This window comes from Saimiri boliviensis, chromosome 12 (assembly GCF_048565385.1).
Source record: "Saimiri boliviensis isolate mSaiBol1 chromosome 12, mSaiBol1.pri, whole genome shotgun sequence".
Classification (NCBI taxonomy): Eukaryota; Metazoa; Chordata; class Mammalia; order Primates; family Cebidae; genus Saimiri; species Saimiri boliviensis.
In genome coordinates this window covers 84,385,018-84,399,078 of record NC_133460.1, presented here as the reverse complement: position 1 = coordinate 84,399,078, position 14,061 = coordinate 84,385,018, and the positions used below count along the sequence as shown (strand labels likewise).

The following is a 14,061-nucleotide window of genomic DNA, read 5'->3' as shown; positions in this document are numbered from 1 at the left end:
TTCTCTTCCTTCTACCAGCAAAGTATGCAACAATTCTCCTTCCTCACACTGAGGTTAAAACTGGAACCTAAAACATGGTTTAAACATGATGTAAACTTTGTTTGAAGAAGTCAGGTTATAAAATAGCTTATCCAGGCAGAGCCCACCACAGCTCAGCAAAATTGGAAGGTTTTTACCTATTTCTCCTTAGAGAAGGCAATTTTGCAACTAGCTAGTACAAGAAAAAAAGAGTCTGAGATAAAATTAAAATATGATAGAGAATAAATTGCATTACCTTTCCCAGATCTTATGTTCCTTATGTCCTCTGGAGATATTATGAATTACCCTTTCTCAAAAAGCCTGAGCTTTAGACCAATTGCACATCTAACGTTTGTGGTTCTTGTTGGTGGCTACCCTAAGTTAACCAACGGCCACTTGTTTTGAGTCTGAGAAGAGTCAATATGAAGATAAATGTAATTTCTCACCCAAAAAGTAGAGTTGCAGAACTTCTCCAGCATAATTCCTTGAGTGTGTCTGGAATGAAGACTCTTCTATTAATATGACTGTGTTGTTTCTTCTTTACTTGTTTCGGCAAAGAAGGTGGAAAACAAATTATCTACCATTCTGATATTCTGAGTAAAGGATGACCTTTCATCCCAACAATTTAATCGTTAACTTGCCTAGATGCCTGTGTTATATTGCAACAGCGGATGGACATGTGACTAAAAAGCCCTAGGGACATGGAGACTCACCAGTTGCCAAAGTACAAGAAGCCTCATAGGAGTGACCATACATTAAAAGGGACCACTGAAAGAGGTCAACAGAGCTGGCCAACAAATCAGGAGTGCACAGTCTTTCATTTTCCTAAGGACATTTGACCCACAAAGGCCAGCATCAGTGGAGTGGCAGGAACCCCTAAATGTGCAGTTTCACTTCTGTTGTAAGATCTTAGAGTTTACAGAAATTGAGTTTAAAGAAATGTGAAATATCCTTCTCCCTTATATTTTTAATTAAAACTGGAATCTAAAACATGGTTTAAACATGATGTAAACTTTGTTTGAAGAAGTCAGGTTATAAAAAAGCTTATCCAGGCAGAGCCCACCACAGCTCAGCAAAGCCACTATAGCCAGACTGCCTCTCTAGATTCCTCCTCTATGGGCAGGCCATCTCTGAAAGAAAGGCAGCAGCCCAAGTCAGGGGCTTATAGATAAAACTCCCATCTCCACGGACACAGCACCTGGGAGAAGGGGTGGCTGGTGGTGCAGCTTCAACAGACTTAAACAGTCCTTCCTGCCAGCTCCAAAGAGAGCAGCAGATCTCCCATCACAGCAATCAAGCTCTGCTAAGGGACAGACTGCCTCCTCAAGTGGGTCCCTGACCCCCATGCCTCCTGACTGGGAGACACCTCCCAGCCAGGGTCAACAGATACCTCATACAGGAGAGCTCCAGCTGGCATCTTGTGGGTGCCCCTCCGGGACGAAGCTTCCAGAGGAAGGAACAGGTAGCAATCTTTAATGTTCTGCACCTCTGCTGGTGATATCCAGGCAAACAGGGTCTGGAGTGGACCTCTAGCAAACTCTAACAGACCTGCAGCAGAGGGTCCTGACAGTTAGAAGGAAAATTAACAAACAGAAAGGAAAAGCATCAACATCAACAAAAAGGATGTCCACACAAAAACCACATCTGAAGGTCACCAACATCAAAGACCAAAGGTAGGTTAATCAACAAAGTTGAGGAAAAACCAGCACAAAAGGCTGAAAATTCAAAAAACCAGAATGCCTTTTCTCCTCCAAAGGATTACAACTCGCCAGCAAGGGAACAAAGCTGGATGGAGAAAAAGTGTGATGAATTGATAGAAGTAGGCTTCAGAAGGTAGGCAATAACTAACTCCTCCAGCTAAGGGAGCATGTTCTAACCCAATGAAAGGAAGCTAAGAACCTTGAAAAAAAGTTAGAGGAATTGATAACTAGAATAACCAGTTTAGAGAAAAACATCAATGACCTGATGGAGGTGAAAAATACAGCAAGAGAACTTTGTGAAGCATACACAAGTATCAATAGTTGAATCGATCAAGTGGAAGAAAGGATATCAGAGATTGAAGATCAGCTTAATGAAATAAAGCATGAAGACAAAATTAGAGAAAAAAGAATGAAAAGAAATGAACAAAGCCTCCAAAAAATATGGCACAATGTGAAAAGACCAAACCTATTGATTGATTGGTGTACCTGAAAGTGATGGAGAGAATGGAACCAAGCTGTAAAACACACTTCAGCATATTATCCAGGAGAACTTCCCCAACCTACCTACAAAGGGAAGCCAATCAGAACAACAGCAGAGCTCTCTGTAGAAATCCTATTAGCCAGAAGAGAGTGAGGGCCAATATTCCACATTCTTTCTTTTTTTGAGATGGAGTTTCATTCTTGTTGCCCAGGCTGGAGTGCAATGGTGTGATCATGGCTAACCGCAACCTTCGTCTCCCAGGCTTAAGCAATTCTCCTGCCTCAGCCTCCCAAGTAGCTGGGATTATAGGTATGTGACACCACGCCTGGTTAATTTTGTATTTTTAGTGGAGACGGGGTTTCTCCATGTTGGTCAAAAACTCCTGACTTCACGTGATCCGCCCACCTTAGCCTCCCAAAGTGCTGGTATTACAGGTATGAGCCACCATGCCTGGCCTCAACATTCTTAAAGAAAAGGATTTTCAGCCCAGAATTTCATATCCAGCCAAACTAAGCTTCATAATGAAGGAGAAATAAAATCCTTTACAGACAAGCAAATGCTGAGAGACTTTGTCACCACCAGGCTTGCCTTACGAGAGCTCCTGAAGGAAGAACTGAACATGGAAAGGAAAAACCAGTACCAGCCACTGCAAAAACATACCAAATTGTAAAGACCATCAGCACTATGAATAAACTTCATCAACTAATGGGCAAAATAACCAGCTAACATCATAATGACAGGATCAAATTCAGACATAGCAATATTAGCCTTAAATGTAAATGGGCTAAATGCCCCAATTAGAAGACAGAGACTGGCAAATTGGATAAAGAATCAGGACCCATCAGTGTGCTGCATTCAGGAGACCCATCTCATGTGCAAAGACGTACATAGGCTCAAAATAAAGGGATGGAGAAATATTTACCAAGCAAAAATAAAAATAAATAAATAAATAAAGTAGGGGTTGCAATCCGTGTCTCTGATAAACAGACTTTAAACCAGAAAAAAGACAAAGAAGGGCATTACATAATAGTACAGGGATCAATGCAACAAGAAGAGCTTCTTGTTAATATGTAGATAACTATTTCTAATATAATCATATTTCATATTGGTTATAATGAAAGTACACTTGGAATTGTACTGGGTTTTCTGTAAATTTTAGAAATGAGCTACATAAGTACTTTGATATCACTCATGCTGACTTAAAACTCTAGCAATAAAATGCTGTAAACTGTGTCTAACATTAATTTAAATTGAGTGATCATTACTTTTATTAATGATCTTTCTTAAATATTCTCTATTTTAATGGATCTACCGAAATTAGCACTTTGTACAATACAAAATAAAGTCACATTTGTTTATATTTTAAAACATTGAAACTTTTGCTGACATGTTTATCAAATGATAACTGGAAGTTGAAGAGAATATAGCTCAAAAAGAGTAGCTCCTTAGATACTTCAGACTCTGGTTACAGCTTGTCTTAATCTCTTGGATCTCCTCACATCTTTGGTTTTTGCTTTAATTTATTAAATGTATTTTCCATACTGAGATTTTTTTTTAATGTATTAATTTGTACCTTAAGCATTTCCCTCCATTTGTGTAAAAACAATAAAACTCAAATAGGATGATATAGAATAAAGAACACATTGAGTACCAGAAAAAAAAAAAAAAGAATTTCTTATAGTGTGGTCTACTGGAGATACATTCTTTTAGGTTTTGTCTGCATGAGAATATCTTTATTTCACTCTTATTTTTGAAGGGTATTTTCACTGGAAATAAAATTATAGTTTGAGAGTTTTTTATTGTTATTTACTTTAATATTAACTTTTTTCATTTTGTAAATATGTAATGTTTTCTGAGCATCTACCTCAGAAGAAAATTAATAAAGTGAATTAAAATCTGTATTAGAAATTTAAATCATTTACTGTAACCCTTAAACATATACAAATAAGAAATTAAAATCATTTTAAAACAAGCAAGATTTTTATTTTTTGTGCTTAAAACATTATTTTTATTTTTCTGTTTATGTATGTATTTATTTTGAGACAGAATCTCTCTCTCTGTTGTCCAGGTGGGATGGAGTGCAGTGGCGGGATCATGGCTCACTACAGCCTCATACTCCTGGGCTCAAGGGATCCTCCCATTTCAGCCTCCTGAGTATCTGGGACTACAGGCACACACCACCATGCCCACCTAATTTTCTTTTTTAAATGTTTTGGAGCCTGGGCTGGTCTCAAATTCCTGGGCTCAAGCGATCCATTCACTTTGGCCTCCCAAAGTGCTGGGATTACAGGCATGAGCCACTGTGTCTGGCCTAAATATTCTAAGTAATCGAAAAAAGAGAGGGTGGAGAAATGAAATATTCATCAAAACAAGTTGCTTAAATTATAAAATATGTACTGACATGGAATGTTGAATAAAAAAGCAAGTAAGGAACAAGGAAGTCATGAATCTTTCCTAACAATTAGTAAAAATCTGAATAAACAGAAAAATCAATAACTCTTCTTAGATCTGTAGAGATGAGGATATACAGGGCAAATCGAAGAGATAAACGAGTGAATGTAAAAAATCACAAATTCCTGGAGCAGAAATCTCAATGGGAACCAGTGCAAAAGCAGGAAAACCTGAACTGTAATTGAATTGCCCGAGGCTCAGTGCAGACAAGTTCGAGAGACAAAAATTCCAGAATGACTCTGTCAGAAGGAGGGGACGGAGTCATTATTTGAATGAGTTAATTGAATAATTAAACGTCTTTAATTATTCAAAGATGTTCTCAAAGTTTGTTCTTTTTTTTATTAGAGAAAAATCTCCTCTTGATTCCATGCTCCTGGCAGAGGGGATAAGAAAAGTAACCATTTGAAATATACCCGGACACTCTGTTCTTCTCTTCTAAACAAAATCTGCCCTTGGGAAAAACTTTTTTTTTTGAGACAGAGTCTTGCTCTGTTGCCAGGCGCCAGGCTGGAGTGCAGTGGCGCAATCTCGGCTCACTGAAACATCCGCCTCCCGGTTTCAAGCAATTCTCCTGCCTCGGCCTCCCAAGTAGCTGGGACCACAGGTGTGCATCACCACGCCCAGCTAATTTTTGAATTTTTCAGTAGAGATGGGGTTTCACCATGGTCTCGATCTCTTGACCTCGTAATCCACCCACCTCAGCCTCCCAAAGTGCTGGGATTACAGGCATGAGCCACCGTGTCCGGCCACTAATGCTAGTAATTTATAGCAGCCTAAAGGATGCAGGAGAAGGGAATTAACTCGTCTCCTCTAGCCTTCCACGTGAAAACGGAAAATGCCAACTGCAGCCCACTGTAGCCATCATGTCCAACCTAATGGGGATCGCGGGCAGATACAAGGAATTGAGAAGCACTTGTGAAATTCAGTCTAGAGACACAGATTTACTAAAAGACTGAGACTTCTTCATAGAACTATTAAACTCTTCCTCGCCCCCTCCCCCACTGTATATCACCTGTTACTAAAGGTCTTCCTTTTACCCCTTATATCCTGTCCAGCTATAAAGAAAACATTGCCAGGCATACTAAAAGGCAAACAAACAAACAAAAAAAAAAAAAAAAAAAAAAAAAAAAGAAAGAAAAAGAAAGAAAGAAAGAAAAGAAAAGCTTTGAAGAGACAGTTATCAGACCAGAAATTTAAAACAACTATGACCAAAATGCCAAGGGCACTAATGGATAAAGTAGACAGCATACAAGAACAGATGGGTCAATGTAAAGAGAGGTAAAACTCTAAGAAAGAACTAAAGAGAATTAAGTGCTAGAGATTAAAAACACTGTAATAGAAATAAAGAATGCCTTTCATGGGCTTTTTGGTAGATGAAACAAGGCTGAAGACAGAGTCTCTGAGCTTGGAAATAACTGCCAAAACTGCAAAAATAAGTAAGACTATCTGAGCAGAATCTTCAAGAACTGCAGGACAGCTACAAAGGGTATACGCAACATACGTGTAATAGAAATAGGATGAAGAGAATAACCGGAGAAAGGAACAGAATAAGTATTTGAAGCAGTAATGAAAGAAAATTTCCATCATATTAATGTCAAACACCTAATCACAGATCCAGGAAGTTGAGAGAACAACAAGTATAACAAATGCCAAACAAACAAAAGCCCTACAACCAAGTGTACATATATAAGTTGCAGAAAATCAAAGATAAAAAATTCTGAATCAAGACAGGGGGAAAAAGATCTTACTTATAGAGGAGAAAAGATGAAAATTATATCCAGCTTTTCCTCAGAAAGCATGCAAGCAAGAAGAGAATGGAGTGAAATATTTACAGTGGTGAGAGAAAAAAAGCCACCAGTAGAATTCTGCACCCTGCAAAATTATACTTCAAAAGTAAAAAGAAGTAAGGCACAGTGGTATGTGCCCACAGTCCCAGCTCATCAGGAGGCTGAGGTGGAGGAACTGCTTGAGCCCAGGAGTTTGAGTCCAGCCTGGGCAGCACAGTGAGACACTCTCTCTACATATGTATAGGATTTCTTCACGTGGACATTCAAAACGGTAGGCACTCAGCCTATCTCCAGGAGTATAATTTTTTTGCAGTTATAAATTTGGACAGTGATATACAAATATTCTCTCCTATTTGTATTGCTGTTGCTCTAGATTCTTGCGAAGATTGCTCCACCAATTAGTATACTCATTAAAACTTCCGTAACTATTTCCAATTGTCCTCTAGAAAAGCTGAACTAATTGGCACTCACATTGTGGGTCTTTCCCTCCTCCTTCCATCTAAACCAACCCTTGGTCAGTGGAGAATTTACAGATTCGAATTCTTATAGGGCTTTCTCTAAGGTAGAAGTCAGTTCATTAAGAGAGTTGCTATTCTTACATAATATATTTAAAATGGAGAAATAAAGACTTTCTCAGACAAATAAAGACTGAGGGAATTTGTTGCCAGTAGACCGAGAAATGTTGAAAAAATTTTCAACATTGAAAGAAATGTTGAAAAGAATTTCTGGCCGGTTCAGTGGCTCACACCTGTAATCCCAGCACTTTGGGAGGCTGAGGTGGGTGGATCACAAGGTCAAGAGATTGAGACCACCCTGGCTAACAGGATGAAACCCTATCTCTACTAAAAATACAAAAAATTAGCCAGGCATGGTGGCACACACCCAGCTACTCAGGAGGCTGAGGCAGGAGAATTGCTTCAACCCAGAAGGCAGAGGTTGTAATGAGGCAAGACTGCGTCACTGCACTGCAGCCTGGGCTGGAGTGAGACTCCATCTCAAAAAAAAAAAAAAAAAATTCCTTTAGAGTAACAGTCCCCAACCTTTTTGACACCAGAGACTAATTTTGTGGGGAATGATTTCAGGATGAAACTAGTCCACCTCAGATCATCAGGCATTAGATCTCATAAGGAGTGAGAGATCTAATAAGGAGTACCAACCTAGATCCCTCACATGCACACTTCACAATAGGGCTCACACTCCTATGAGAATCAAATGCCTCTGCTGATCTGACAGGAGGCAAAGCTCATAAGCTGGCTGCTCACCACCTGCTGTGCAGCCCTAACAGGCCATGTACCAGTACTGGTTTGTGGTCTGGGGGCTGAGGACCCCTGCATAAGAGAGAAGGAAAATGATACAGGTCAGAAATTTGGATTTACACAAAGAAAAGAAGAACACTGGAGAAGAAATAAGTAAGGTAAAATACATTTTTTTTTTGATACTGAGTTTTGCTCTTGTTGCCCAGGCTGAAGTACAATGGCACAATCTCTGCTCACCGCAACCTCTGCCTCAGTTCAAGCAATTCTCCAGCCTCAGCCTCCCGAGTAGCTGGGATTATAGGCATGCGCCATCACGGCCAGCTAATTTTATATATACATTTTTTTTTCAGGGGAAAGCGCGAACACAGTCCCCCACTACCACAAATTATGCAGTTGAGTTTCCCACATTTGGGGAAATCGCAGGGGTCAGCACATCCGGAGTGCAATGGATAAGCCTCGCCCTGGGAAAACCACCTTCGTGATCATGGTATCTCCCCTGCCAGGTAAGTATTAATTTTATATTTTTAGTAGAGACGGAGTTTCTCTATGTTGCTCAGACTGGTCTCAAACTCCTGACCTCAGGTGATCCGCCTGCCTTGACCTCCCAAAGTGCTGGGTTTGCAGGCATGAGACACTGTGCCTGGCCTACATTTTTAAATTCTTAATTGGCCTAAAAAATAACAGTTCACTTAAAATAACAGCAACAATGTATTCAATCATGCATACTTCTGTGCATATTTTAAATGCTTATGTATAACAGAAATGAATGACAGTAAAGACACAAAGGATGGGAGGATTAGAATTCTTTCCTTATTAAAAGGTACTCTCACTACCTGTAAAGCAGTAGAGTGTTCTTTGAAAGTGGACCTGGATACATTATAAATATATATTAAAAACTCTACGGCAGTCACTAAAAATGTAAAAAAGAAAAAAATAAGAAGTATAACTGATATGCTAAGAAAGAAGAGAAAATATAATCATATAAAAGAGTCAACTAAACCACAAAAGGGAAAAAATGAGTGGAAGAAAAAATAGTAATAGAGAACAAAGACAACAAAGAGAAATAGTTACCACAAACGTGGTAGGTAGATACTAACCCAGCTGTATCAATCATCGTATTAAACCTCAATGGTTGTAACATACCAGAAAATGGAATATTATTCAGTGCTAAAAAGAAATGAACTATTGAGCCCTGAAAAGATATGTAGGAATCTTACATGCATATTACTAAGTGAAAGAAGTCAACCTGAAAAGGCTAAATACTGGATGATTCCAACTAGATGACATTCTGGAAAAGTCAAAACTAGGGAGAAAGTAAAAAGATCAGAGGTTGCCAGGGGTTAGCAGGGAGGGAAGAATGAACAGGTGGAGCACAGAGCATTTTTAGGACAGTGAAATTGTTCTGTATGATACTATAATGGTGAAGAGATATCATTATAAATTTGTCCAAACTCAGAGAATATACAAAACCAATAGTGAACCCTAGTGTAAACTATAGGCTTTGGGTGACAGCGTTATGTCAATGTAGGTTCATCAATTGTGGGGGCTGCTAATAAACTGATGACAAGGGAGGCTATACATAATGGGGATAGGGCATTATGTGAAGTCTCTATACTTTCTGTTCAATTTTGCTGTGAACCTACAACTGCTCTAAAAAATAGAATTTATTTTTAAAAAGCAAGTGGTAGAATAGTGATTCCATTTTGATAAAAAAATTATGTATTTACACTTAACAGATTCAAACAATATAAATGTTGATTCAAATAAACTGTTAATAGTGGTTATTCTTGGGGTGGGGGAAAGTAGGGGCTTCTGAACATTTCGTTTTTTACATTAATGAATGAAAGAAAATGAAATGAATGAATATGAAAGTTCCTACAGCCCAAAATGGGTTCTAGAAGAACTTACAGAAGCATTGCAGAAATATGATCTGTAATCTTCTGGAATTACTGAGAATAATAAAACTACCAAAAGACTGGATGGGACAATTGCCTTGATATTTTTAATAGACATAGGAAGGCTGCAGAATGAAACACTGCAAAACATAAATCAAGGAGTCAAGAAACCTGAATTCTAGCCTTAGCTCTGTCGGTTCTATGTAAAATGATGTATCCCAAATCTCCTCTTAGTGGTCTCAAAACATCTTTTCTTAATGACTCAATGTGGGTGTGCCTCAAGGTAAATCATTGATTACACAGAGATAATTCAGCAGAAAAGAATGTCTCATCAGTTGACTCAGGAGAAAATATGCTGTATCATTTCTACTCAGCAAACAAATAATAAGTGTTGCACTTAAATAACTTTGAAAAATCTACAAAAGTTCAATGTTCAAGATAAGCATAGAGCTGTACACTTTTGGTTAATCATTAGAGTTCAATTTAATAAGTGTTTTCATTCTTGTGTAATATCTTATAATACATATCCAAATGTAAGTGGGAACAGTAAAAACATTGTTTTCCCTTCAAATTTTTAAAATTGAGCCTAGTAATTCATGTTCCTACAAAAAAACTAAAAACTCTAACTATGAAATAATAAAATAGTTACTCCCTAATTTCCCCCCCAAGAATAATATTAACATTTTTATACTTCTAAAACAAACAAAAAATCTTTTTAGGATATTCAGGGACCAAAAAAGACATACAGATAATTAAATTAACATGAGTTCTAAAAACCATTTTCTTTTATTGTAAAACTCTTCTTCCTGTAATTATTAAAATTTGAAATACAGTGAAATTCTTCTGAATTGCAAAGAATATATTACATAATGAATGAACACATTGAATTAGACTTAAATTCTATAAAAAAGAGTTAACTACTAAAAGTTTTAGATAATTTTTAAAAAGAGTACATACTTTTAAAAATAAGGAAAGTTATCAATGATACAGTATAATGTTTCTTGTATATTCAAAGGATAAACTTTTAACTTGTGACAAACTACAGCAAATGGGCTGAATTGTTCAATATTTTTTGGGCAGCAGGATATCAACATAGAAAATAAATGATTGGCCGAGCTCGGTGGATCACGCCTGTAAACCCAGCACTTTGGGAGGTCAAGGTGGGTGGATCACTTGAGGTCAGGAGTTCCAGACCAGTCTGGACAACATGGCAAAACCTATCTCTACTAAAAAATACAAATATTAGCCGGGGCATGGTGGTGTGCTCCTATAATCCCAGCTACCCAGGAGGCTGAGGCAGGAGAATCGCTTGAACCTGGGAAGCAGAGGTTGTAGTGAGCTGAGATTGTGCCACTGCACTCCAGCCTGAGTGACAGAGAAAAACTCTTGCCTCAAAAAAAAAAAAAAAAAAAAAAAAAAGAAAGAAAGAAAAAAAGGAAAATAAATGATTATTTTAGGTCTTTACTGCACATCATCCCATAAAGTATATCCTTGATAGCTCATAAAACACCAGAAAAAAATGAACTAACACAAAAAGATGCACTAAATGAAAAAATGCTCTTCTGGGTTCTGGAAAAAAAAAAAGAAGGATGGTATTATAAAAGAGAAATATGTATATATAATTTTTAAAGAGAATGTTATAAAACAAATATTAATATTGAAAGCAGCCAAACTGAAAATATATCTGATATAAATAACATGAGGGACAATATAAACAGTAAATTATCACATGGAAAAACATATAGCCTTACAAGCAATTAGATACAAGTAAATTATCAAACATTTCTGAAAGCAACTGTTAATAGTGGTTAATTGCAGGAGAGCTAGAAGACTGAAGAAAATAGGCTAAAAAAACAAAACACATATAAGAGCTGGATGCAGTGTCTCACACTTATGCCGAGGCCAAAGCAGGAGGATCACTTGAGACTAGCCTTGGCAATATAGCCAGACCCTAACTCTACAAAACAAAACAAAAAAATTAGCCAGGTGTGGTGGTGCATTCCTGTAGTTTCAGCTACTCGGTAGGCTGAAGCGGGAGGATTGCTTGAGCCCAGGAGTTTGAAGCTGCAATGAGCTGATTGTGCCACTGCACTGCAGCCTTGGTGACAAAGCAAGATCCTGTCTATTTTTTTTTCTTTTCAGAAAGCCCAAATCTTACAAGACACCTTCTTTCTCTCTCAAAAAGAAAGACAGACAGAAAGAAAGAAAGAGAGACAGAGAGAGAGAGAAAGAAAAAAAGAAAGAAAGAAAAGATGTTGAATGTTGTAGGATATTAGCATATTAGTTCCCTGAAAGCATCACCAAGACAACCTGTTGATCGAAACAATCTGTTGATAACACAAAGCTGTGTTTATTTTTATCATGGTAAGGAAAAACACTAACTTCACATAAGTTGGTCTTTTTACTGTGAACTTGTTTAAATGTACAATAACAAATTCATTCTTACAATTTATAGTTGGACTATTGCTATAGACAGTTTTGTGAATTGAGAACATGAGAATGGTCAAATTAGTGGGCCCAAGAAAATTTTGCTGAACTAATATCTTTAAGCCTACTGCCAAGACTGTAAAATATGTATTTCTCTGTGTGTTTATGTATGTTCAGACATACAAGTAGAAATTTTGAGAGTGCTTTTATTAGCACTTAGCTTTTTAGATAGGTTTTCTTTTTTGAATTGGAGTTTCACTCTTGATGCCCAGGCTGGAGTGTAATGACTTGATCTCGGCTCACTGCAACCTCCGCCTCCCAGGTTCAAGTGATTCTCCTACCTCAGCCTTCCAAGTAGCCAGGATTACAGGCATGTGCCACCAGATCTGGCTGATTTTGTATTTTTAGTAGAGACGGGGTTTTTCCATGTTGACCAGGCTGGTCTTGAACTCCTGACCTCAGGTGATCCACCTGCCTTGGCCTCCCAAAGTGCTGAGATTACAGGTGTGAGCCACCACGCCCGGCCTTAGCTAGTTTTTTCTTAACTTGTTGTTTTGGAAGATATTTGAGAGAGATTACCTAGTAGTAATCTGCAAAAGGAGTTTGCAGTAAGAGGCCTATATCTCATTTAAAGGATATCTTACTTTGAGTTTAAATTATTTTATCATCTAGGTTGCATCCACAGAGCATCAAGTACAGTGCTGGAATCAAGGATATGGGCTAAATAAAGTGTGCTATTCTCATAATCATGAATTCCAACATAAAAGAAAACTGTGTTGTATCATTTATCCAGGAGCAGGAGATTCTGTTCCTTTTGACCTATAAAGAAGGGAAGGGCCATTACTTCGGAATCTTATAAGTGGATCTTTGTGAAGGTGCTGAAAGAGCTCCAAATAGGATCACTTATTTACAGGTGCCTTATCTTCATAGGAACTATAACTGGTTTCTGAACAATTTCAAGGTACAAAGTACTTTATAAAGTCACCAAGTGACTTAGCTAGTAAGATAGTTATTCTAATAAGATAGTTTTTCTAAAGATAGGATATCTCTTGCAAATGACTGTCATACTGTAACAGAGCTTTGGAAGGTTCTTAACCTTACTAACAAAGGCTGCTAGCAACTGCCAGAAGAAAAATGAACTCATTCTCGAATTATATTAAAATTCTTCTACAGGGTATACTCAACTCTGGCTGGGCACGGTGGCTCACACCTGTAATCCTAGCCCTTTGGGAGGCTGAGATGGGCAGAGGGCAGATCACTTGAGGTCAGGAGTTTGAGACCAGCCTGGCCAACATGGTGAAACTCCAACTCTACTGAAAAAAAAAAAAAAAAAAAAAAAAAAAAAAAAAATTAGCTGAGCGTGGTGGCATGTGCCTGTAATCCCAGTTACTTAGGAGGCAGGCAGAAGAATCACTTGAACCCAGGAGATGGAGGCTGCAGTGAGCTGAGGTCATGCCACTGTCTTGAAAAATAAAAAAATAAAAAAAGGGTATACTCAACTCAAAGTGGCTTGAATGAAAATCCTTATTGGTTCAAATAGCCAGAACCCACAGATAGAGCAGTTCTCAGGCTGGACCTACACCAGTGGCTCTGTTCCATCTCCTTCTCATTCTTTGTTTTGTTCTTGTTCGCCATCAGCTTAATCCTCAAATAGGTGGATGAAATGGCTGCAACAGTTTCAGGACTCATGTCCATACACCGTGACATATGCTAAAAGAGGGAAAGGGTCATTTTCAGAAGGTCTTTCAGAAGTAGAATCCACCAGCAAATTTCTGGCATCTCAGTAAATTCCTGAATCAATTCCTTACAAGGATGAAGTTACTCTTGGACCTCTTGGATTAATCAGGCCCGTCCTGATGAAGCTGTGGGTGAGGTCAGACTTTCCTAAAGAACATGGGCTACATGGAAGAAGAGTGATTTCTAGGACAAAATCAGGGTTGGAGAAGGGAGAGATGAAGTTTGGACAGGAAACCTTAGTTTTATTCTAGTCCAGACTCAGGACAATATGGGAAACAATTTCTATTATTTACTGTCATACTGTAAAAA

The 14,061-nt window shown here is 38.0% G+C and overlaps 2 protein-coding genes and 1 non-coding gene across 7 annotated transcripts in view; all 3 read right to left on the bottom strand.

Annotated features, from left to right (window-relative positions):
* The window catches only part of ABCC2 (ATP binding cassette subfamily C member 2), a 65,157-nt gene extending 63,660 nt beyond the window's left edge, over positions 1-1,497 (bottom strand). The window contains exons 1-2 of one of the 3 annotated variants that reach the window (XM_039465365.2): positions 1,409-1,497; positions 465-561 (exon numbers count right to left, since the gene is read on the bottom strand). In XM_039465365.2, coding sequence (XP_039321299.2) covers positions 465-497 — 33 coding nt within the window. In that variant the 5' untranslated portion in view covers positions 498-561; positions 1,409-1,497. The other 2 variants (XR_012512915.1, XM_074382739.1) reach the window with 2 other exon arrangements.
* Positions 1,478-14,061, bottom strand: part of CUTC (cutC copper transporter) — a 49,040-nt gene continuing 36,456 nt past the window's right edge. The window contains exon 10 of one of the 3 annotated variants that reach the window (XM_074382743.1): positions 1,478-1,566. The gene's annotated coding sequence lies outside the window, so the exon portion shown is untranslated. Of the gene's footprint in view, positions 1,582-8,100; positions 13,726-14,061 lie in introns of those variants that run through there. The other 2 variants (XM_074382745.1, XM_074382744.1) reach the window with 2 other exon arrangements.
* LOC120362590 (U1 spliceosomal RNA) lies at positions 8,041-8,204 on the bottom strand. Its single transcript, XR_005578445.1, has one exon. It is a non-coding gene; the product is annotated as a U1 spliceosomal RNA (small nuclear RNA).